The sequence below is a fragment of the Nicotiana tomentosiformis genome, chromosome 12 (genome assembly GCF_000390325.3).
Source record: "Nicotiana tomentosiformis chromosome 12, ASM39032v3, whole genome shotgun sequence".
Classification (NCBI taxonomy): domain Eukaryota; kingdom Viridiplantae; phylum Streptophyta; class Magnoliopsida; order Solanales; family Solanaceae; genus Nicotiana; species Nicotiana tomentosiformis.
Window position 1 is genome coordinate 13,994,876 of NC_090823.1, and position 21,880 is coordinate 14,016,755.

Genomic DNA, 21,880 nt, shown 5'->3' on the forward strand with positions numbered 1-21,880 from the left:
CTCATTTCTCTTCTCACCATCGCCTTATAGTGCTCTTTGTGAGTTTTTACTAACAAGACTCTCTCATTTTCGAATTTCTCTGCTTACTATCGCCTTATGGTGCCCGTGAGGTTTTCACCAATAAGACTCTCTCATTTTGTTGTATCAGATCCGAGTAACTGTATCCTCCCATTTTGAATCTCTTTGCCGATTGATCGGAAGGACTTGAAAATGATTTGGGTAAAAAGGATTTGGATTGAATTACAACTTTGGAACCTTTCAGACAAAACCATCGCCAAAACATTATAATATTTGCCCCAGTTTCACTTTTGAGGGAATTTGGGTTTTTGTTTTGGTGTGACTGAACCCCAGAGAGAGGCTGCCTACGTATCCTTTCGGAATCAAGTCAAACATAGTTCAAGGAACTTTTTTTTATTTATTTATTTTTATCTTTTTTTTTCCTTTTCCGTAGTAACTTCCAGGTTCCAAAGAGGGTGATCAAAGAAACAAAAAAGGGTCCAACATAATACCTCGTGACCGCATCTGCATTGACAGTTGTTTCGGGGTCATTTCCTTCAATGTCTCCCAAGTACAATGCTCCTTTCGGCAACAGTTTTCTTATAATGTACGAACCTTTCCAATTTGGAGCAAATTTTCCTTTTGCTTCCTCATGATGCGGGAGAATACGTCTCAGAACGAGTTGCCCCGCTTCGAATTTCCTGGGTCGCACTTTCTTGTTGTAGGCACGGGCCATTCTTTGTTAGTACAACTGCCTATGGCAAACCGCGGCCATTCATTTTTCATCAATCATAGTTAATTTTTCCAATCGGGCCTTGATCCATTCATCATCCTCGATCTCGGCTTCAACAATGATTCGAAGAGAGGGGATTTCAACTTCTGCAGGTATTACGACTTCAGTTCCATAAACCAATAAGTAAGGCATAGCCCCAACTGATGTGCGCACGGTTGTGCGATATCCCAATAATGCAAAAGGCAGCTTTTCATGCCACTGTCTGGAACTTTGAATCATTTTCTTGAGGATCTTCTTGATATTCTTGTTTGCAGCTTCAACAGCGCCATTAGCTTTGGGCCGATAAGGGGTAGAATTACGACGCGTAATCTTAAATTGTTCTCATACCTCCCTCATCAAGTGGCTATTCAGATTTGCAGCATTGTCTGTAATGATAGTTTTAGGAATACCAAAACGACAAATAATGTTGGAATGCACGAAATCCACCACCGCTTTCTTGGTGACGGCTTTGAAAGTGACTGCTTCAACCCACTTTGTGAAATAATCGATGGCAACCAAGATGAATCTGTGCCCATTTGAAGCTTTTGGCTCGATTGGCCCAATGACATCCATACCCCAGGCAACGAACGGCCAAGGTGTTGACATAGGATGTAACTCTGAAGGCGGTGCATCAATTCGGTCACCGTGTATCTGACACTGATGACACTTCCGGACAAAACTGAAGCAATCATTTTCCATGGTCATCCAGTAATAACATGCCCGAAGGATATTCTTTGCAAGGACATATCCGTTCATGTGAGGTCCACATACTCCCGAATATACTTCGTTCATGATCTTTTCAGCTTCTAGGGCATCTACACACCTCAAGAGATTCAGATCTGGGGTTCTTTTGTACAAGATTTCTCCGCTCAAGAAGAAATCGCTGGCAAGCCTTCTAATGGTTCTCTTTTGGTCTCCACTAACCTGTTCGGGATATTTCTTTATTTTCATAAACCTTTTGATATCATGATACCATGGCTGAACATCTGGTTCTATTTCAATTGTACTACAATAACCATGCCTCTCTCGAATTTGGATTTCCAGTGGGTCAATATGGACATTGTCCGGATACGGCAACATTGAGGCCAAAGTAGCTAATGCATCAGCTAACTCGTTGTGGAATTGAGGAATATACCTGAACTCGATGGACTTGAATCGTTTGCTAAGATCTTCCACATGTTGCCTATATGGGATAAGCTTGATATCTCGAGTTTCCCATTTACCTTGGGCTTGCCGAATGATCAAATCTGAATCTCCCATGATTAACAATTCTTCCATATCCAGATCAACTGCCATATTCATGCCCATAATGTAGGGTTCATACTCATCGGTGTTGTTGGTACAGAACAACCGAAGTCGGGTTGTGGCCGGATAGTGCTGACCGGTGGGTGAAACCAAAATTGCCCCAATCCCGACACCTTTTTACATTTACAGCTCCATCAAAGAACATTTTCCAAGCATTGGTGTTTTCTGGAATTACTTCAACTGAATTTACTTCCTCATCCGGAAAGTAAGTACTTAGGGGTTGGTATTCATCATCAACCGGGTTCTCAGCTAGATGATCCACCAAGGCTTGAGCTTTCATCGTTGTACGGGTGACATAGATAATGTCGAACTCAGTGAGAAGGATTTGCCATTTTGCTAACCTTCCCGTGTGCATTGGTTTCTGGAATATCTACTTTAGAGGATCCATTCTAGTTATGAGATATGTGGTGTAGGCCAAAAGATAATGTCTGAGCTTCTGGGTGACCCAAGTTAGGGCGCAACAAGTTCTTTCCAACAAAGTATACTTGGCTTCATAAATGGTAAACTTCTTGCTCAAGTAGTATATGGCCTTCTCTCTCTTCCCGGTCACATCATGTTGCCCCAGGACACAGCCAAAGGAATTTTCCAAGACTGTCAGATACAAGAACAAAGGTCTTCCTGGCTCGGGTGGAACCAACACTGGTGGATTTGACATATATTCTTTGATCTTATCAAAAGCCTCTTGACATTCATCTGTCTATTTGATCGATGCATCTTTCTTCAGCAACTTAAATATGGGCTCACACGTGGTAGTAAGCTGAGCAATGAACCTGCTGATGTAATTCAATCTCCCTAGCAGACTCATGACCTCTTTCTTGGTTCTCGGAGGTGGCAAATCCCGAATAGACTTTATCTTTGTCGGATCTAACTCAATACCTCTCCGGCTGACTATAAACCCCAGAAGTTTCCCAGATGGAACTCCGAATGCACATTTGGCTGGATTCAATTTCAAATCATACTTGCGCAGACGCTCAAAGAACTTTATCATATCTTTCATATGTCCTTCTTGTGTTCTGGATTTAATGATCACATCACCACATACACCTCAATTTTCCGGTGTATCATGTCATGGAAGATGGCAGTCATGGCTCTCATGTAAGTTGCCCAGACATTTTTCAAACCGAATGGCATGACTCTGTAATAATAAGTGCCCCACGGTGTGGTGAAATCTGTCTTTTCTGCGTCATCCTCATCCATCAGAACCTGGTGATACCCAGCATAACAATCCACGAAAGACTGTATTTCATGTTTGGCACAGTTGTCAATAAGAATATGAATGTTTGGCAGTGGAAAGTTGTCCTTGGGACTTGCTTTGTTCAAATCCCGATAATCAACATATACTCGGGTTTTCCCATCTTTCTTCGGCACTGGGACCACATTAGCCAACCACGTGGTGTATCGAACCACCCGAATCACACCAGCTTTTAATTGCTTGGAGACTTCTTCTTTGATCTTATCACTGATTTCCGTTTTAAACTTTCTTTGCTTTTGTTGTACGGGTGGGTAACCGAGATAAGTTGGCAATTTATGTACTACCAAATCAACGCTCAAACCTGGCATATCATCATAGGACCATGCAAACATATCCTTGAATTCAAACAAAAGTTGGATCAATGCATCCCTAGATCTTTCATCGGCGTAAATGCTTATCATGGTTTCTCGGACCTCTTCTGGACTGCCCAAATTAACTGGCTCGGTTTCATTTAAGTTTGGCTTAGGCTTATTCTTAAATTGTTCCAATTCTCGATTTATTTCCCTAAAAGCCTCATCTTCATCATATTCTGGATCTTGATTCATTATTTCACAGTTAGACAGTGTTTTAGGATCTGGGCATGAAGTCCGCAAGCATGTCATATTATTTAAGTCCGCATTATTAGAACTAAAAAGGAAAAGATAAGAAAAATAGCAAAATTAGAATAAAGAAAAAGGAAACATCCATTGATGATGAAATATTGATTTCATTGAATTGAATTGAAGATAAGAGGGTTTACATCGAAATCAAAAGACAATAAAATAAAAACATTCGAGTTACACCCTGAAATAACTCGTAATGTAGAAAAGATGGCAAGACTGGACTACCAGGATTCCCGCCTGACAGGGAATGGGGTAGCTTTCCAATTCTGAAGCTTGGCATTTGGCCCCATGTATAACACCTCAGCAGTGCTCGTTCCTTCCCCCGGCTGGACCGTGTGGGACTCATACAACATTCGTTTCATCGCTTCACAAATATCCTCAATCTCTTCAGCCGTGAAGGGCTCTTCTTCTTCTTCTTCTTCTACATATTTGGGATCAATAAATGACTTGGTGAGATGTGGAACGGGCTGAGGCAGGACCCACCCATTTTTCTTGCGCTCATCAGCCCATTTTCTATCGACCTCTGTAGCTCGGAAACCTACGCCGAAGAACTTCTTATTGGCGATTGACGTAATGGGCTCTATGATGCCTTGTAGATATACCCCGAGCCCCTTTCAAGGCTTGTACCCATGTTTAATCATTTCAGTGGCGACCAAGAACGAGGCATTAGATAAGCAAGGTTGTGGGAACGGGGCCCCTTCTTCGTATTGATCAGCGATCACAATTTCGAAGGCTTGGTAGACAATGTGATCACTTCCTTCTCTAGCTTCGAGACATGGGACTGAAGGGTCCCTATAAATGGACTATTCATCCTCCCCGTGGACAATAATTTCTTGGTTTTCATGTTCAAATTTGACCATTTGATGAAGATTGGAGGGCACAGCTCCTGCAGTATGAATCCATGGTCTTCCTAGGAGAAAATTATATGAAGTATCCATGTCCAGAACCTGGAAAGTTACTTCGAAATTCACAGGGCCAATGGTCAAAATCAAATCAATTTCCCCTATTGTGTTTCGTTTGACACCATCAAAAGCGCGCACACATACATTGTTTAGTCAGATTCTTTCTGTTCCAATTTTCATCCTTTGGAGAGTTGAGAGAGGGCAAATGTCGACCCCAGACCCACCATCTAGCATGACTCTCTTCATATAATAACCTTCGCATTTGACAGTCAAGTGAAGGGCTTTGTTGTGGGCGGATCCCTCTTAGGGCAAATCATCACGGCTGAAGGAAATCCTATTAACTTCAAAGAATTGTTCAGCCATTCTTTTCAGTTGTTCAACTGAAGTTTCAACCGGGACATATGCCTCGTTCAATGTTTTCAGGAGTACCTTCTGATGTTCATTTGAGCTTATAAAAAGAGATAAAAGTGAAACCTAGGAAGGAGTCTTCCTGAGCTGGTCAATTATTGCATATTCCGAAGTTTTCATTTTTCGGAAAAACTCTTCTGCTTCCTCAGAACTCACGGGCTTCTTAGGCGGAAACCGTTTATCCTTGCTCAGTTTTAACATCTTTTGCTCTTCTGGGTTGTGGTACTTCCTAGGTTGGTTTATTTCGTTCACCTCTCCCATAATCTCTTTCCCCTTGTAAGTAACCACTATTTTGCTATAATTCCAGGGGACTGCAGTGGGGTCTCTCATAGGGCTCTGTGGTGCGCGGCTAATAACCACGGGCTCATTCAGCCTTGGTGAAATTACCGGCCACTGCACCACATAAATCCCTTTTGGCACATACAACTTTGGCACATTTAGCATGACTTTCCTCTGCTCAAATATTTTGGGAGTGTTCAACATGAGTTGTTCTTTCCTTGGGGCCCTAGGAACATACAAAATTGCGTCCTTAGCAGGTGCTGGCCCAATATTTGTTTCTGCAATTTGAGGAGTTAAAGTGATTTTCTTCTCATTTCTGGCTTGTTTCACCGCCGCTTGAGGTCTTGCCTCTGAATCGACAATGGCGATGATAGATTTCAAAGCTGGATAATACTCTTTATCATCACAAATCATTCTAATGACCGGCCCATTGTTGTGAGTCGGTAATGGATTGTTAGTCATATTGGGGACTTCCTCGTCCCTCAGCACCACTCGTTTTTGTTCTATCAAATTCTCAACGGCTCTGTTGAGAGTCCAACAATCCTCCGTATCATGACCCTCTGCCCCTGAATGATAGGCACACCTAGTACAGGGCCGGTATGATGGAGATTCCGTATTTTGCCGGTTTGGAGGCACAAGTTGCAATAGACCCATTTGGATTAATTTTGGAAACACGCTAGAGTAGGACTCACCAATATGGGTGAAGTCGTTTCTCCTAGGATGCTCATGAGGGCTTGTATTATGTTGGTAATTGTTTTATGGGGATGGGGATTATATGGAGCTTGGTAAGGATGATTATTTCTGGGAGGTGGAGCTCGGTTTTGGTTGTAGTGTTGTTGTGGCAGTGTATAAGGTTGGGCATTCATCACCGCATAGGGAGGCGACGCCACAGCATATTCTGCATCTTGATGAGGGTATTAGTGTTGTGGGGTTCTAGAAGGCAGGTAAGAATGATCGCGGGATCGATGGGGGCCTCTCAAACCTGAAGTCATCATGTCTCCTTCTTCCCTCTTCTTTCGATTTGCTAAACCTCCCAAGCCGTTCTGGATGGCTTGGGAGGTGGCTCTCAAAGCAGATTGACTTACGATTCGGCCAGTTTTCAAGCCATTTTCTACCATTTCTCCAATTTTTATGGCCTCTGCAAAAGGTTTGCCCATTACAGACATCATGTTCTGAAAGTAATCGGCCTCTTGGGCCTGCAAGAAAACATTGACCATTTCTGCCTCATCCATAGGCGGTTTCACTCTCGATGCTTGCTCACGCCACTTGATAGCATTTTCACGAAAGCTTTCCGTTGTTTTCTTCTTGAAATTGGTCAGAGAATTCCTATCTGGAGCTATATCAATATTGTATTGAAATTGCCTGACAAAACCTCGGGCCAAGTCATCCCATATATGCCAATGGGAGATGTCCTTATCTATGTACCATTCTGACGCAATTCCCGTCAAGCTCTCCCTGAAATAGGCCATCAAAAGTTATTCTTTTCCACCTGCCCCTCTCAGCTGATTGCAATATCTTTTCAAATAAGCGATCGGGTCTCCGTGCCCGTCGTACTTTTCAAATTTTGGCGTTTTAAAACCAACGAGAAAATGAACATGAGGAAACATACACAGATCGGAGTAGGAGACACTCCTTTGGCCACTCAGGCCTTGCATGTTCTTCAGACCTTTTTCGAGGCTTTTCATCTTCCGAACCATCTCTTCTTGCTCGGGGTTTCTCATAGCTCTTTCCTGTTCCATAGGAGACTCAAACTGCGGGTGCTGAGGGTAAGAGTTTGGGGTAACATGAGCGTTGTCTAGCTGAAATTGCGGGACTTGAAAAGTGAAAGATGAAGGCTCGAAGCATGGCCTGGGAACTTTTGGTTGTGCCGTAGTAGAGACTGGTGGTGCGGTGAATAATGTAGAAGGTACCCCTGAAAACGGTGCTTGGGGGCGAACCTCAGAAGGCATACCGATAAAATTGGCTGATATAGTGGGGTACCCAAACGAGATGAATGGGTTTGTTACGGGGATGGGGACATTAGAGATTCCACTCGTCCTGGGAAGAAGTTTAGGAAATTCGGGGATTATACTGGGCGGTACTTTGCCATTAGACCAAGCGTCCCACATTTCTAACATGCGGACGCGCATCCTCCTATTTTCCTCAGTGGCTGCGGACTCTGACTGTGGAATAGACGATACATGACTATCCTCAGGCTCAATAATTGGTAGGTGACTTTCAGAGGCCATAGGAACACTGCCTTTAGATCTCGTGAAGTAAGGATGAGAAGCCAGATTACCACAAAACCAACCACCTAAACAGGACCTTTGATATTTGCACACACAACAATCTGGTTAGTTTGAGATATTTAAGAGATAAGAAATCGCATATTGGGGATGCAATGCACTTAAACAATTAAATATTTTTAAATGTCTTTGCAACGGCTGTATGTTTTATCCCGGCCTTACTATCTTTTTTCTCAAATTTCGAATCCTTATTTCTTTTTCCTTCCCTTATTGCTGTTTTTGCTCTTTTATTTTTCACTCTTTTTTCTTTCTTGTTCACTCAATTTTCCTTCTTTTTCTCTCTTTTTCTTTATTTTTCACTCAGATTGTCTATAGCTACGATCGAATCTGATAGGGATTGCCTACGTATCATGACGCCGCATGAATCAGATCATTACGTAGTTCAGGAAATAAATGCAGAATAAAAGAAAAGAAAATTTTGGTTTTTGGTTTTTTTCAATATTTCATTAAATAAAATCTTTTGGGGGGTTTTCTATTACAAAGATTTTGGAAATACTGATGATTAGACATACATACTCAAAACAAAAAAAACAGACTCGAAAAGGTAAAATACAGACTCAAAGCCAAAAATAATAAATAAATAAAAAATCAGGAATACATAAGAGCCTCTAATACTACTTCGGGGCCCCGTGGTACATCAGTCGGTCTCGACGTGGGCCTGCGTGCAATCTCTTCTTGAAGGTATGCTAAATCATCCATCACATGACGGACAAAAGTCATCACAGATGTAAAGAACATGGACCTGGTCATATCTTCGCATTCATGGTATTTCATTACGACGTAATCAACGATTTCTTTAATCCTCATTCTAATGACGCCTTTTTCTTAGAGCAAGCGTCCAATTTGCTGAGACCGGGCCTCCAACACTTGTGTGGCCGTATGGTTTTAGTCTTGCAATTGTTGTATGACTTCTTCCAATCGGGAAATCAATGTATAGCAATTCTCTCTTTCAGCTTTGAAATCCTTTGTATGTTGGACCATTTTATTTTCGAGATTAGTCAGCTTTTCCCTTAAGATCGCGACCCCTCTATCATACTTTTGCTTTAAATGCTGAACACACCTTGCCCGTTCTTCTGCATTATTCACCAATTTTGCCCGAGCTTTTGCCAATTCATCCTCGACCTTTTTCAAATCAAACCCATAATCATGAACTTTCCGCCTCAGATTGCTTATGAGTCTTTCATTTTTTTTGCTTTTTACCGGGTTTTCAGCAACTATTTTCATTTTCTGAATTTGAGCTTGGAGGGCTTCATTTTCTCGGGCCAACCTTTTCTTTTCTCCTTCATCCTCGGCAGCCTGCAAGCTACTGTTAAATTTGAGGTTTTTGATTTGATCCTCTAGCTTGCTTACGGTGGTCCGGTATTCCTTTTCTTTAGCTAACCAAACCCACTGTTCTCGCGCTCCATCGGTGAATTGTTGGACATGGGATCTTTTGGCGGGCTGTTCTGTCTCTTGATCGACTCGAACTCTCTTATCATACCAGGTTGTGTAGTTAGATTCTACTTCACCCGAGGAACAATCCCGTACTTGAGTCTGTGGCTCCAGAAACCTACATTGGTGCCAAATCTGGCGAACCTTTTCTTCTGGGAATGCAACTTTTGGACATAGTTCAATAACTTGTGGACTCAAATCTTCATCATAAGGGACTGTTTGGTATCTTCCCAATTGGCGTAGGACTAGATGCGGAGCATATGGCTGAATACTCCGAAGTCTCATCAATAAAAGAAAGCACCCTCCGGTAGACATGTAAATAACCTCGTTGACCGTGAGCCAACTGAAATTCCACGCAATTCAGTTTGCGGTCAAAAAACCCAAATACGCGAACCAAGCCTCAGTACCCTCCGGTAACTCATGACCGTTTACCCGGTTTCCGTATTCTTCAATGCAATCGAGTCCGGTCAGACCGTAGTTCATGTACCTCGGGCGATGGCAAAGATATTCCACCAGCCACATTTGCAAAAGCAAGTTGCAACCCTCAAAGAACTTTGTCCCAGCTCGACAAGCAGTTAGAGCTCGATAGATTTCTGCGAGAATCATCGGTATAAGAGTGCCGTTGGCCTTTTTAACCATAAAGTTGGCCATTCCTGCAAGTCCTAGCTCTATATGTCTGTCACTACTTGGGCATATCAGAGTGCCTAAAAAGGCAACCACGGAGGCTAAACCTCTGCGTGCTTCCCATTTGTTTTTATTTCCCTGATGAGTCAAACCATTGTCCAGAGCCTCAAATCCTCGGGGATCCCCATACCGGCTGTATAAGAAGTAGAATGTGCAAAATTCTTTGGCCAAATTTCCATCTTTAACCTGCCGGCTAATGCTCAGAAGGTCCAAAAACTTATGAGGAGTTACAGGTCTTGGTGCTACTGGATATCGGTGCCTGAGATTCCCGTCAAGACCAACATAACCTGCCATCTCTTCTAGCAAAGGGGTCAACTCAAAATCAGAGAAGTGGAAAACATTGTGTGTCGGGTCCAAAAACGGTATCAAAGCTTCAATTATATCAACCCTTGGTTTAATTTTCAGAAGTCCGGTGAGCCTATCTAAAGCCTTTGTCACATAAAGCTTGCTGACCTCCCCTAGGTCATTCCACCACATGTGGAGTCCCAGTGGAATCTTATCTACGACCTGAAAAGGTACATTCTCAACGGTGCTCATTCCGCATAAAAAAAAAAACCAAACCGACACATTTTCCAAAAACACAAAGTGGTTAATTTTAAAAATCCAAATCAGTTAATTTCGTAACAATTTTTTTTTTTGGCAAATACGGGCCTTTCAGCATTTGAGGAAAGTTTTAGGGTTGTTTCTGCCAACTAAGGTTGGTTATAGGAGAAAAGACTGACTTGGGTTTACATTGCGGCTATTCTTGTGAAAACAGCTTTTCGACGCTCCAGGAGAATATTTTAAGACTATTTTGACAAGAACGACCCTGGGTGATGATCATGTTTCTAAAGGTTCTTATTTTGGTTAGTTTTGAAAAAATGTGGTCGGACCTGATAGGGGTTGCCTACGTATCTCACATCCGGTGAGAATTAGACCCGCGTAGTTCGGTAGGTTTTGGAGCAATAGAAAAACACGACTTATTTTGAAAATGACTTTTTTTTTTCTAGAGTTTCAATATTATTCAAATACCTGGATTTTCAAAACCGGGTAAAAAAAAATTTTTTTTTACCTAACTCTTTGTTTTTCTTGGTTCCCTTTCCCTATTCTAGAAGTCGGTCAACATGCAAGCCGAAACAAACATATGCACAAATAGCACGTAAAATGCTTCAAGATCGTCCAATATATTAGGTACACTTGTCCTAGACGGACCCAACCCCTATGTTGAGTCCCCAATGTCAAATGCACGTGATACAAATAAACGTTCATACTAGGGATCCGACATGAGGCTATGTTATTCTAGGTTTAGATCCTAGGTGTGTTATTCTAGACCTGGCTTACTCGAGCAGACAACTCGAGCCGGGGGGGCAGCGTACCGGGAATACAGAAGCTTCACTGGCTTTGCAACTTGTCGGAACCTCATTTTAAAATTAGGGTATGACTCTAATAGAAAAGAAGTCACGCGAAGCGCACGCTTTCCCAAAAGATTTAGAAGATGCTTTAAACCCATTGTGCATTTTTAACTTTTAACCGCTTTTAATTATTTATGAAATTTATTTGAACAAGTTGCGATGTCGCACACTTATCGTTTTGGTACACATTGCAAACCGCGCCACGTGAAACGCACCCGCGATTTACAACATGTTTATTTTTATTATTATTTGAAATTATAGTCAAGTCGCGTGAAACGCGCACTTGAATTGGGGTTTACGTATCATGACTATGCCACAGGAACCATACCCATAGTCACGATGATTTATTATTAATCGCGCCTAAATCAAGCTACGGTGTTCGAATATTATTCAATTACTAATTTTGACATTATTGTAAGGTCATGAGGTAAGTATATTGTTATGGAGGAAATGAAGTAAATTAATTATAGAAAAAAGTTGGCTAGCTTGTGAATGTTTATTTGTTTTTGGTCATGTGCAACAATCAGCCCATAAATACGCTAGGGAAGTTTAATTAAAGTTTTACACCAATCATGGCCCAACCTAATCTCTTATAATTTTACTGTTAACCAATATTTGAAATTAGACTAAATTTATGGCAGGAAAAGATAGATACAGGCAGGATCAATTTAGTCACTAAGATAGGAGATCAAAATAAAACTAAAGCATGCTAAAATGGAAAGCCATTACTTCATTGAATAAACAACAAAAGTAACGAATTAATACATATTCATCAATAAAATTAACCATATGAACTACTAAAACGGACAATAAATTAATCTTAACAAATACTCAACATGAGAACAAATTAATTTTAGCATACTCAGATGCGAACTCGATCATATCATACTCAAAGTTAAATTAAAACAAAGTGACCCAAAATATTAATGAGAAAAAAAAAACGAAAAAAGAGAAGTGAACCTTTGTATTGATGATTGTGGATTTAAATTACAACCACTCAATAATCGGATAGCTCTCAATTGGACCCTTCGGACCACGAAAAACTCAAGCGGCAAATCTCAACTTGCAACCTCAATCGACCTTGCAAAACTAACGATTTAGTGGCTATTTTTGGAGCTTTTTTTTTTTTTTTGGAGAGGGTTAATGATAGCTCAAAAATGGTTAAGGGCTGGTGGTTTTGGGGTGGTGAAGCTGCTGGATATTTCGAAAGAAAACCGAAGAAAGAATGACACAAGTAGAAATTTCTTTATCCTAGAAGAAGAAAAATATTTTTTTCTCAATTTCTTCCTCCCTATTTTTTCCTTTTTCTCTCTATCTTTTTTTCATCACATTTCTCTTCTATTTATAGAAAAAAAATTCGGATTTTTCAGTTTTTTATTTTTTATTTATTTTTTTATTTTTTTAAATAAAAGAATTTTCACTTCCCATTTTTATTATTTTTTTTAAAAAATAATTCTGCACTATCATTTACTTTTATTTTTTAATTTATCACTTTTTTTTACTTTTAATATATTTAAAATCCCACTTTTTTACTTTTCTTTTTTTATTTCCCACTTATTTTAGTTTTTTTTTTTATTTCCCACTTACTTTTACTTTAAAAAAAAAAATCAGATACCCTTACTTTTATTTTTTAATTTCAACTTTATTTTACTTCTTATTTTTAAAATTTTCACATTCTTTTACTTTTACTTTTTAAATTTTATATTTCTACTTTTCCTATTTTTTTAATTCCTATCCGAAATTTGTTTTTAAAAAAATTTAATTTTTATTTATTTTCCGTTTTTAATTCATTTTATTTAAAAATAAAGAAAAAAATAATAATAAAAATAATACTAATAGTAATAATTGACCTATAAAAATAATAATAAAAATAATACTAATAGTAATAATTTATCTTTTATGTATAAGTGTAACAAAGCTAAAAATAAATATATATTAAATTTTGAAAATATTTACATAGTAGAAGGTGATAAAAATTCAAATATAATCAAAAATTAGGTGCTCACTTGCATCACCAGAGATCGGGTAAGGACTCGAAATTACCTCGAAGAGAAGGTGTTAGGCACTACTCGATGTCCACAAATGTGGGTCCCGACCAAACATGAATTATATGAATTAGCTAGATAAACAAAGAAAGAGAAAACAAGAAGTTTGGGGAGTTTGATTATCAAAGACTTTGAGTAAATACAATGTGGTGTTACTCGTATTATTCAGCGGGAACATACTATCGTCTCTTGCTATCCGATTACTATCTTTAAGTTATTACCTAAAGCGCACTAGTTCAATTATAAGTCGTACCTTATACGTGCACTACACGCCCCATACCTATGGTCAATGAGGCATTTGGCCTCTATATTGGGTAGTTCTAGACTTTACTTAGGTTGCTTAGAAAATGTTGAAACTAGGCGACAATTCAAAACAAATAGGAATGCACTTAAGGACAGTTGATATCTCAAGTTAGCCTCCACAATTAGACAACAAATGCACGCAAACAGATTTCTACGTTAGACATTAGACAGTTTCAAAATTGAGGAAGATTGAAGTCATTAAGCTCTATATACATGGTTTCTATATGATCTGATCCAAATATGCAAGCAGTTTCAGATGCAGGGCGCCACTTTAGATCTATGATTTATCAATTACGAGTTTGAGAGTATCTGATACTGCTAAGTTATTTATTGAGGTTAAAGATTATAAGTTAATAAAACCTATAGGCATGATATCTAAGTGGTTTACAAAGTAAGGGACAGTAAATGATTGGAAATGCTCAGAATTACTCATGCTTTCTAATAGTGGCATGTCTAAGCAATAAACAACGTTTGAAGAGTCCAGTATGAACATTTTAGAGCGAGTAGTAATACCCTATAGACATGATTTGAAGAGGTGCATTTGTATTTTTAGAAAGCAGACATAGCAAGGGTGACATACAAGCAAAGAGAATCAAAAAAACTCATAGAGCAGGTTGTTATCACAAATTCAAACACTTAGCATATTAGGCAGAAAATATTTTTTTTGTGAAAGAGAAGGGCATCAAAGTTTCTCACATTACAAGATTGACATACAAAGGTGCATAATACTAAACGAGTCTGGAATAGAGCATTAACTTGAAGTATTAGAACCTAGGGGAGGAAAATCATGTTAAGTATCCATCACAATATCAAAAGACATACATGTTTACATCATGAAGCTAAATAGTATCAAACATGGTAAGGAAACACAAGTCGAGATAGCTACTCTAAAGGTTCAAATAATCACTAAAGGATATGAGATTCAGCAGACAAAGACATGATGAAGTGTCAAAACTAGCATAGGAGCTGATCATAGTTAACGGCGAACATATTACAGATGCGAGTTAGTCATTACAGGAATGCAAAATAGAGTAGGAAAAATAAACTCATGTCAAACAACAAATATAGACATTCAGGTATCAACATATTAAGCTTGAGAGGGTCTAGATTATTTAGGTGAAACATATTCAAATAACATATCTCATAACTAGCAGCTCTATTTAAAATCAAATGCTAAAGAGGTTCAAGACAAGTGCAAAACTAACAAGGCTGCACACAGAAATAGCCCAGAACACATTAGGTCACGAATTTCAGAGATAAGAATATGCAAATCATGAACACATAAGAACAAAATTGTAAAAGCCAAAAGACTTACCAGTTATGAATTAACAAAAACAGACAACATGAAAGAACCAACTCCATAATACTCTGAATATCAATCAAAGAGCAAGAACCCAGAATCTTAGTGCGTCAGAGTTCCCAAGGGCTTCGAATGAACCCCGGTCAGTGCTCGCACCAAGATAAGTTGAAAAATTGAAATCTGGTGGCCTTGACTTTCAGCCGGCCAAGAATCAGAGTATAGAACAAGAGAATAAGAGAACAATAGAGTAATAACTCCATTTTTAGTAAAAGTCTAGCGATTTCGATCTCTTTCAAAGGGGGATGGGAAGGGGGTTTTATAGCAGTAAAAATCGAGCAAACAAACAAGGAAAACAGTCAATCAAACACGAATAAGGAAGGAAATATATCTCATGCAATCAATAATAGAATCGGTAAAGGAGAAATCAAAATTTCAAAACCAAATTAAGTCCAATGGTCATGAATCTGTCCGGACATGTAAGAATCGTTCATAGTAGGGTATATATAGATTAAAAACGCCAGCCAGATTCTCACAAAATTAGAGCCAAATCAGGCCCGTCTTGAAAGGTAGCATTTACCAAAATTAGGTAAATATCAAGTAACACCATGAACACTTGATTAGTAGCAGAATATGGCAAGAGAATCATGAAAGGGCCCCATATAGAAAATGCTAGTATAGGTTTGTAAACTAAATGATGATGCAAATATTCCATTTTGAAAGTATATATGCATTTTTAAAAAAATATGAGAGAAAAATTAGGTATCAACACCGATATTCCAAAATAGCATTCTCACATGAATTGACCTCCGGACGGCTCCAATCTTTCTTGAGCTTTCTTTACATTACTACAATGTTTGAGAAATCCTAGCAACTTCAATCTATTTAGAAACATAACAAAAGTGAAATATAATTAGGAAGATATTTGTGGGTTCACCTCATTTAAGTATTTCATCAAACACTAGGTGTGCATCTTGATTTCAAGGTTCTTTTATGGTGGATTATTTCATCCAACAACCCAATCTTTACTTATTTGAGCTCAACAATCTCCCCACAACCTTATTGGTACAAACACATATACATAATACTCTTAAACTCAAGAATCATACTCCCAATCACCCATCTTTTACCACAAACTCAAAATTGAAGACTAGAGGTTTGAATCTTACCTCTTGAGTGAAGATCTTGTGAGATTTCCTTATTGGATTTCAAGGCTTGAGCAAGATCCTGAATACAAAATACTTCATCTACTTTCTCTCTCTAGAATACTCTCACTTCTCTCTAAAATCACCAAATAATTTCCCCAAAATAAGCCCCAAAGGCTATTTATCAAAATGGGGCCGGGTTATAAAAATAGGAAAATTAACCCTCCGAACTCAAGTTTGTGGTCGCATAATGAACCACACAATTGGTATGCAGGTCGCACAATGCATCGCAAAAATGATGCCTAGAAATGGGCTTCACTGGACAGGTATGCGACCATTTTGCGGTCGCATAACCACTTATGCGGCCCGCGGAATGATTCTGCGGTCGCAGAATTTGCCGTAGAATTGCATTCAACTAGCCTTTAGTAATTTGGTCATAACTTCTTGTAGGAGTGTCCAAATGACGAACGGTTTGAAGCGTTGGAAACTAGAATCGAAGAGCTTTAACTGGATATGTCATCCATTTCATAACTCCCTATATATGTAGATATTATCGTCTAAAGTTTGGTCTTTTGCGTACTCATTTCCAACTTGATTTAGGCTTAGGCCTCTCCTTATACCCCACATCACTTATAATATAACTCGTACACATTGATATCCATCATATTAGTAGTCCTCGTCTGCACACAAAATAATATAATTAGCACACATCAGTTTTCTAATTTCGCCAAAATGTACTAAATTATTCTACGGACTTCCAACTCCAATTTCGGACATACGCCTAAGTCCAAAATCACCATACGAAACTATTGGAATCATCAAAGTTCCATTCCGAAATTGTTTGCACAAAAGTCAAACTCTGGTCAACTCATTTTCATTTAAGCTTCCAAAACAAGAATATATAATTCTTTTAATTAAATCTCGAATCATCCAAAAACCAAACTCGATCGCGCACGCAAGTCATAATACACATTACAAAGTTGCTCGAGGTCTTAAGACGTTGAACGGGGCGCTAATTCTTAAAACGACAAGTGGGTCGTTACAACTTCTTATGAGCCCCGCTATTAGCTGAGAGTGCTTGTTGGTGTACGGAGACAATGGTTAAATGTTACTAATAATTATATACTGACTAAAGCTTGATTAACATAAAAGAAAATTGGCTATTTGTCAAAAGATTCCGCTCATCAACAAACTACAGCCAAGCTCACAAAACTGACCCAAATTGGCCCATATTCAGCTAGATGTTCGTGAAGCCCACATTACACCATCTTCCAAACCTATTAACGTAAGTGCTCCCCTCTATAAATGCTCGCATAATCTCATACAATTATGAGAATTAGTGTTTTCCTCCATATCCAGTTTTGCTCCTCTTACTTCAATGGCTTCTCCTTTATGGTATCGGTAGTTAACGATTCTACTTCTTAGATGTGTTGTTAGCTAATTTTGATTTTTGTTTTTGTTTTTGTTTTTTAGAGCTGTGTGTTTTCTCAAAAAAACAAAAAAAACTAGTGAATGTCCAAATATGATCTATGTTTCACTCTTATAATTTTGTGTATTTCTGTTAATGATGGTTTCATTTTTGAATTTGGGGCGGGTTTTATTCAATACCCGTAAAATTCAAGTGTGTAAAAATCATCAGAAATCAAGCCCTTTTTGTTGATTTCTTATCCGAAGAGGGCAATTTCATATCCTATCGCCTTGTAGAGCAGAGTCTCCGCAATTACTACTTGGGATTGGCCATGAGAATTACATTCCTATTAATTCTTATTAAATTCATATTATTATTTTTTTGTTTTGCTGAATAAACACCTCATCTTTCGGGACTGAATGGCCTTTTTAAAGGCCTTGCTGTTAATTCTGCAATTCTGAGGCCATTTGTAAATTATTTTTAAATCATGCCCGTAATTTTCACCGCGATTCTCTTATTTGTCTTTTTATATAGTTAACAAATATATAAATTTGTTTCAAAAACAATAAAGATACTATGTTTGAATTCATTGTCAAATTAAGACTCTGCTCATCTTGATTTCTGTAATTTATATGTAGTTGTTACACACTTATTCTAGGTCCAAATTGTTTGTCAAATGTCTTCTTTTGGTATAAAAATTTCTAATTTAAGGGACATTTGTTTGTTAGGTGTGTTTTTATAGGATGGAAGAGTATAATCGATGATTTATTTGTTTGTTGGGATATTGTATATGTGATAATTGGATTGTGATTGTGATAATTGGATTGTGCTTTTGAAGTTTCCCTCCCTTCCATTTAAGGAAATTAGAAAGGTATATATCAACCTAATAAGAAAGGTTTACACCAATACATAAATATATGATACATATGCCTCCCATGTTAAAAACATATTCTACATCATAATGGTGTCCCTTGGTCTACACCATCATTGAGTACATAAATTTTTAATTTAAATTTAAAGTCTAAAGATAAAAATGTTGTAAAGAAATATTCAAAGCAATATTTTGTAATTTTTACTATAGCATTAAAAAATATGGTAATATCATTCTTAATTTTCATCCCCTATAAAATGAGCACAACAATGTGCCATCTTTGAGAAGAAAAAAGAACTAATCAAGATGTGCCAAAATACAAGTTAAATAATACATACTAATTTTTGTTTATACAAGTTACATGATATCTTTTACAAACTTCATAAATAATCCATCAAAGTCCAAAGAAATTTTTGTTGGTGATGGTGGAAAAGTAGCCTGGTCATCGCCATTTTCGGGCGAAGCATCATCTTCCACAAGTTCAGCTAACATTTCTTCGTAAGCTTCGTTTTCATCTGGTTGTGATTCAACAAGTCCAAAATTTCTTCTTTTCGACCGGATTTAATCTCTGAAAAGTACTGATTTTTCCAAACTCTCTCTCATAGATGTTCTATAATTATTGAGTTGAAGTCTTGCTTGACTGAAAGCAATAAACTACCATGTGTGACGCTACTTCTATCAATATCAGTTGTAATAGCAACACGATAATTTATATGAGTAAATAAATAGCGCAAATATTGTTTATATTCATATTTATATTTATAAATATCGCTTTTTACGGTTGTGCGAGGAAAACCTTTATAAGTATGATTAAAAGATTTTCTAATATTGAGCACTAGATTTGTCACTTTTGGATTTTTCCTTATTTTTACTAAAATATTTTTTTTAAAGAAGTCATCTTAATTAATAAATTATAGAAAATAAAACAAACAAACAAAACTAAAATATTAAAACTTGTTGAAATTGATTATCGTTGAAAATTTCAATTCATCAACTTCATAATTATTTCAGAAATTGTAATAATAAAGTAAGCGATAATAGCAATTATAAAAGAAAATTAGAGAGAGATTGTGATAGATTGATGATTTTGTAAGAAAAATAAAAGAATGAGAGCGTATTTATAGTTGAAAATAGGAAAAAATGAATTATAAAAAGTTTGGGGTTAAACAAAGTTAGGGGTTAAATGACTATTTTATAAATAGCCAACGACTATTTTTGACAACCCAACCGACCCACGAGACCGGCCAAGGCATACTAAAACCAGTTATAACGGTCCCGATCCTGGACCGGCTCACTTGCTAGCCTTAACCACGCCTATATTGGCAAATGCATTCGGTTTCACCTATACGGTACATTGCTTTTCTTTCATCAATTCTTAGTAGGTATCGAGATTCAAATTGCAAATAAAACTTTTAAGGCTTAATGTAAATTCTCCTATTAGTTGTGAAAACTTGTCCTATTAGTTGGAACAGACTTTTACTTTTGGTCATTGGTATGTGGTTAGCAATTCTTGATTTGCAATAATGTGAGAAATGAACAAGGTGATTTTATATTATGCATTTGCTTAAATTTGATTTTAATGTTTGAGATCGTGAGTTGAGGAATTGAGGTTCTAGTCCCTACTAGAAGACTAAATTACATGGTATATCCTCTAATTAACAAGTTGGGCTAAAGTTGCCCTATATCCATTTTCCAAGTGCTATCCTTAAGGTTTGGGGATAAGTGCAGATATAACCAATTTTGGAACCACCGAAGTCATACCCGCGCAAATTTTGTTTTGCTAATTTATCCACTTTAGAATACACTTCAGATATACGAGATTGAAGTTTTGTAAACTTCAGATATTTTTTTGCCTGAAGTATGACCTTGTTAAGATTAAACTTAAATAGTTTTGTGTGAATTGTGGCTTGGCTTGACAACGCTAACTTCATACCTTGACAAGGCCTAACTTCATACATTATAGACTGAAGTCTATGCTTATATATAGCTAAAATTAAGCCATTTGACACACTATATGAAAATTATTTGTATTGGGATGTACCTTAATTACTGGCACCAACACATGATAATTTTTTGACCCATGATCTCAATTCCTTTCTTCATCTCTAAATCTCCTATGTAAAGCTTTTCAGCAACTGTTTATTTTTATGGCAATAGTTCAGGCAATAAGTTCAGCCACATTTTTGCTTGAACTTCAGTCGTATATGTCTGAAGTTCAGGTAACAATTTTTTACCAAAAAAGTATTTTTTGTACTTCGGGTTGACAAATACACGATTCATCATTCAAATCTACTTCATATGAGCTAACTTTAAAACATAAGTTCTAAATATCATAAAGAACAAACCCCAATCATCACTTTTTTAAAAAAATAATAATAAATCAAACAAACCCATTTTGCAACAACACTAATGGTAATTTGCCAATGTTTTCAACCTTTTCCAACAACACTTGATTTGAACTCACTTTTCATATTCCAAATTCAAGCGTCACTTCTTCAAAGCATTATAGTTCAATTGCAATAAATTTTAAAAATAGTATTTTACAACAACTAAGAAAAAGAAGAACCTGAAGAAGAAGAAGAAAAAGAAAAGGCAGAGAAGAAGCATTTGTCTAAAGTTTACTATATACTGAGTACCACCTTTAAAAAATATCGGCACAAATGCAGACAACCAAATAGGGTGCCACGTAAAATTTTACTAAGGTTTGTGAACTTCAGCCTCTTCTCCAATATACTTATGCTAACATTAGTACCTTTCTGGTATAAATGAGGAGTGCTATTGAAAGTTACTGCACACACTAGAGTCACTGCTGTTCACAATTGAGCAAAGACGAGTCACTTAAAGTTCACACTTCAGCAAAGACAACGGACTTTAAAGCAGAACACGATGATAAAACCGGGAAAGTTTCATCCAATAACTCAAGTTAGATGATAGTATAATGTTCTGCTTCTTTTAAAGGAAAAGATTACATATTTATAAGATGCTCTTAGTAAACTATTATGCTAGTAGAATATCTAGTTTACATGTCAGTAACACTTGTAGCTAGAGAAGGTTATTCTTCCATTTAGGGTGCTCAAAGATTTTCTTCATCTTCCTGGTTGTCATCTATGGATAGAAGATGATTTAAAGAGACTTTGGCCTTCTTCGTTTCCTTTGGTTTCTCATTGGTTTCATGTTCGTCACCCTTTCTCTTGAGGGATTCATCTTTCTCAGCCTCTATTTCTCCTTCCTCAGTTGCAACAGCTTTGCCATCAGAGCTTTGTATATTCTCCAGTGAGGATGACTTTGATTCGGATTCAACCCTGTTTTCTTCACCATTTACAGCTTCTTTGGACGGTGCAGTTACAGGTTGACGTAAAATGAAGGCGACTTCTTCATTGCTTGCCAGATCAACATGGGTTTTCCCGGACTTGTTCTTGATATTAACATTTGCACCTTTCTTCAACAAATTCTTGACGAGTTCCAAGTGAGATCATAGTGAAGGGGAGTCATACCCTTACGAT

The 21,880-nt window shown here is 37.6% G+C and overlaps 2 protein-coding genes and 1 pseudogene across 2 annotated transcripts; 1 reads left to right on the forward strand and 2 right to left on the reverse strand.

The window, feature by feature from the left end:
- Nucleotides 1-920: 920 nt before the first annotated feature.
- Nucleotides 921-2,065, reverse strand: LOC138902266 (uncharacterized). The gene has a single exon (XM_070190111.1). The coding sequence runs from the start codon at nt 2,063-2,065 to the stop codon at nt 1,112-1,114; it is 954 nt and encodes a 317-aa protein (XP_070046212.1). The 3' UTR covers nt 921-1,111.
- A 3,239-nt stretch (nt 2,066-5,304) lies between these two features.
- Nucleotides 5,305-6,986, reverse strand: LOC138902267 (uncharacterized). Its single transcript, XM_070190112.1, has 2 exons — nt 6,500-6,986; nt 5,305-6,083 (listed from the first exon to the last, which is right to left on the reverse strand). Exons 1-2 carry the CDS (start codon nt 6,984-6,986, stop codon nt 5,305-5,307), a joined length of 1,266 nt encoding a protein of 421 aa, XP_070046213.1.
- A 10,906-nt stretch (nt 6,987-17,892) lies between these two features.
- On the forward strand, nt 17,893-17,972 carry LOC117273508 (small nucleolar RNA SNORD96 family; annotated as a pseudogene).
- The last annotated feature ends 3,908 nt before the right edge of the window (nt 17,973-21,880 follow it).

Excerpts from the sequence above, each read along its gene's own strand:
- LOC138902266 (XM_070190111.1), bottom strand. The coding sequence starts at position 2,065 with ATGGCAGTTGATCTGGATATGGAAGAATTGTTAATCATGGGAGATTCA.
- LOC138902267 (XM_070190112.1), bottom strand. The coding sequence starts at position 6,986 with ATGGCCTATTTCAGGGAGAGCTTGACGGGAATTGCGTCAGAATGGTAC. Across the intron at positions 6,084-6,499 it reads AGGAGACATGATGACTTCAG|GGGCAGAGGGTCATGATACG; the intron begins GTTTGAGAGGCC and ends CCTATCATTCAG.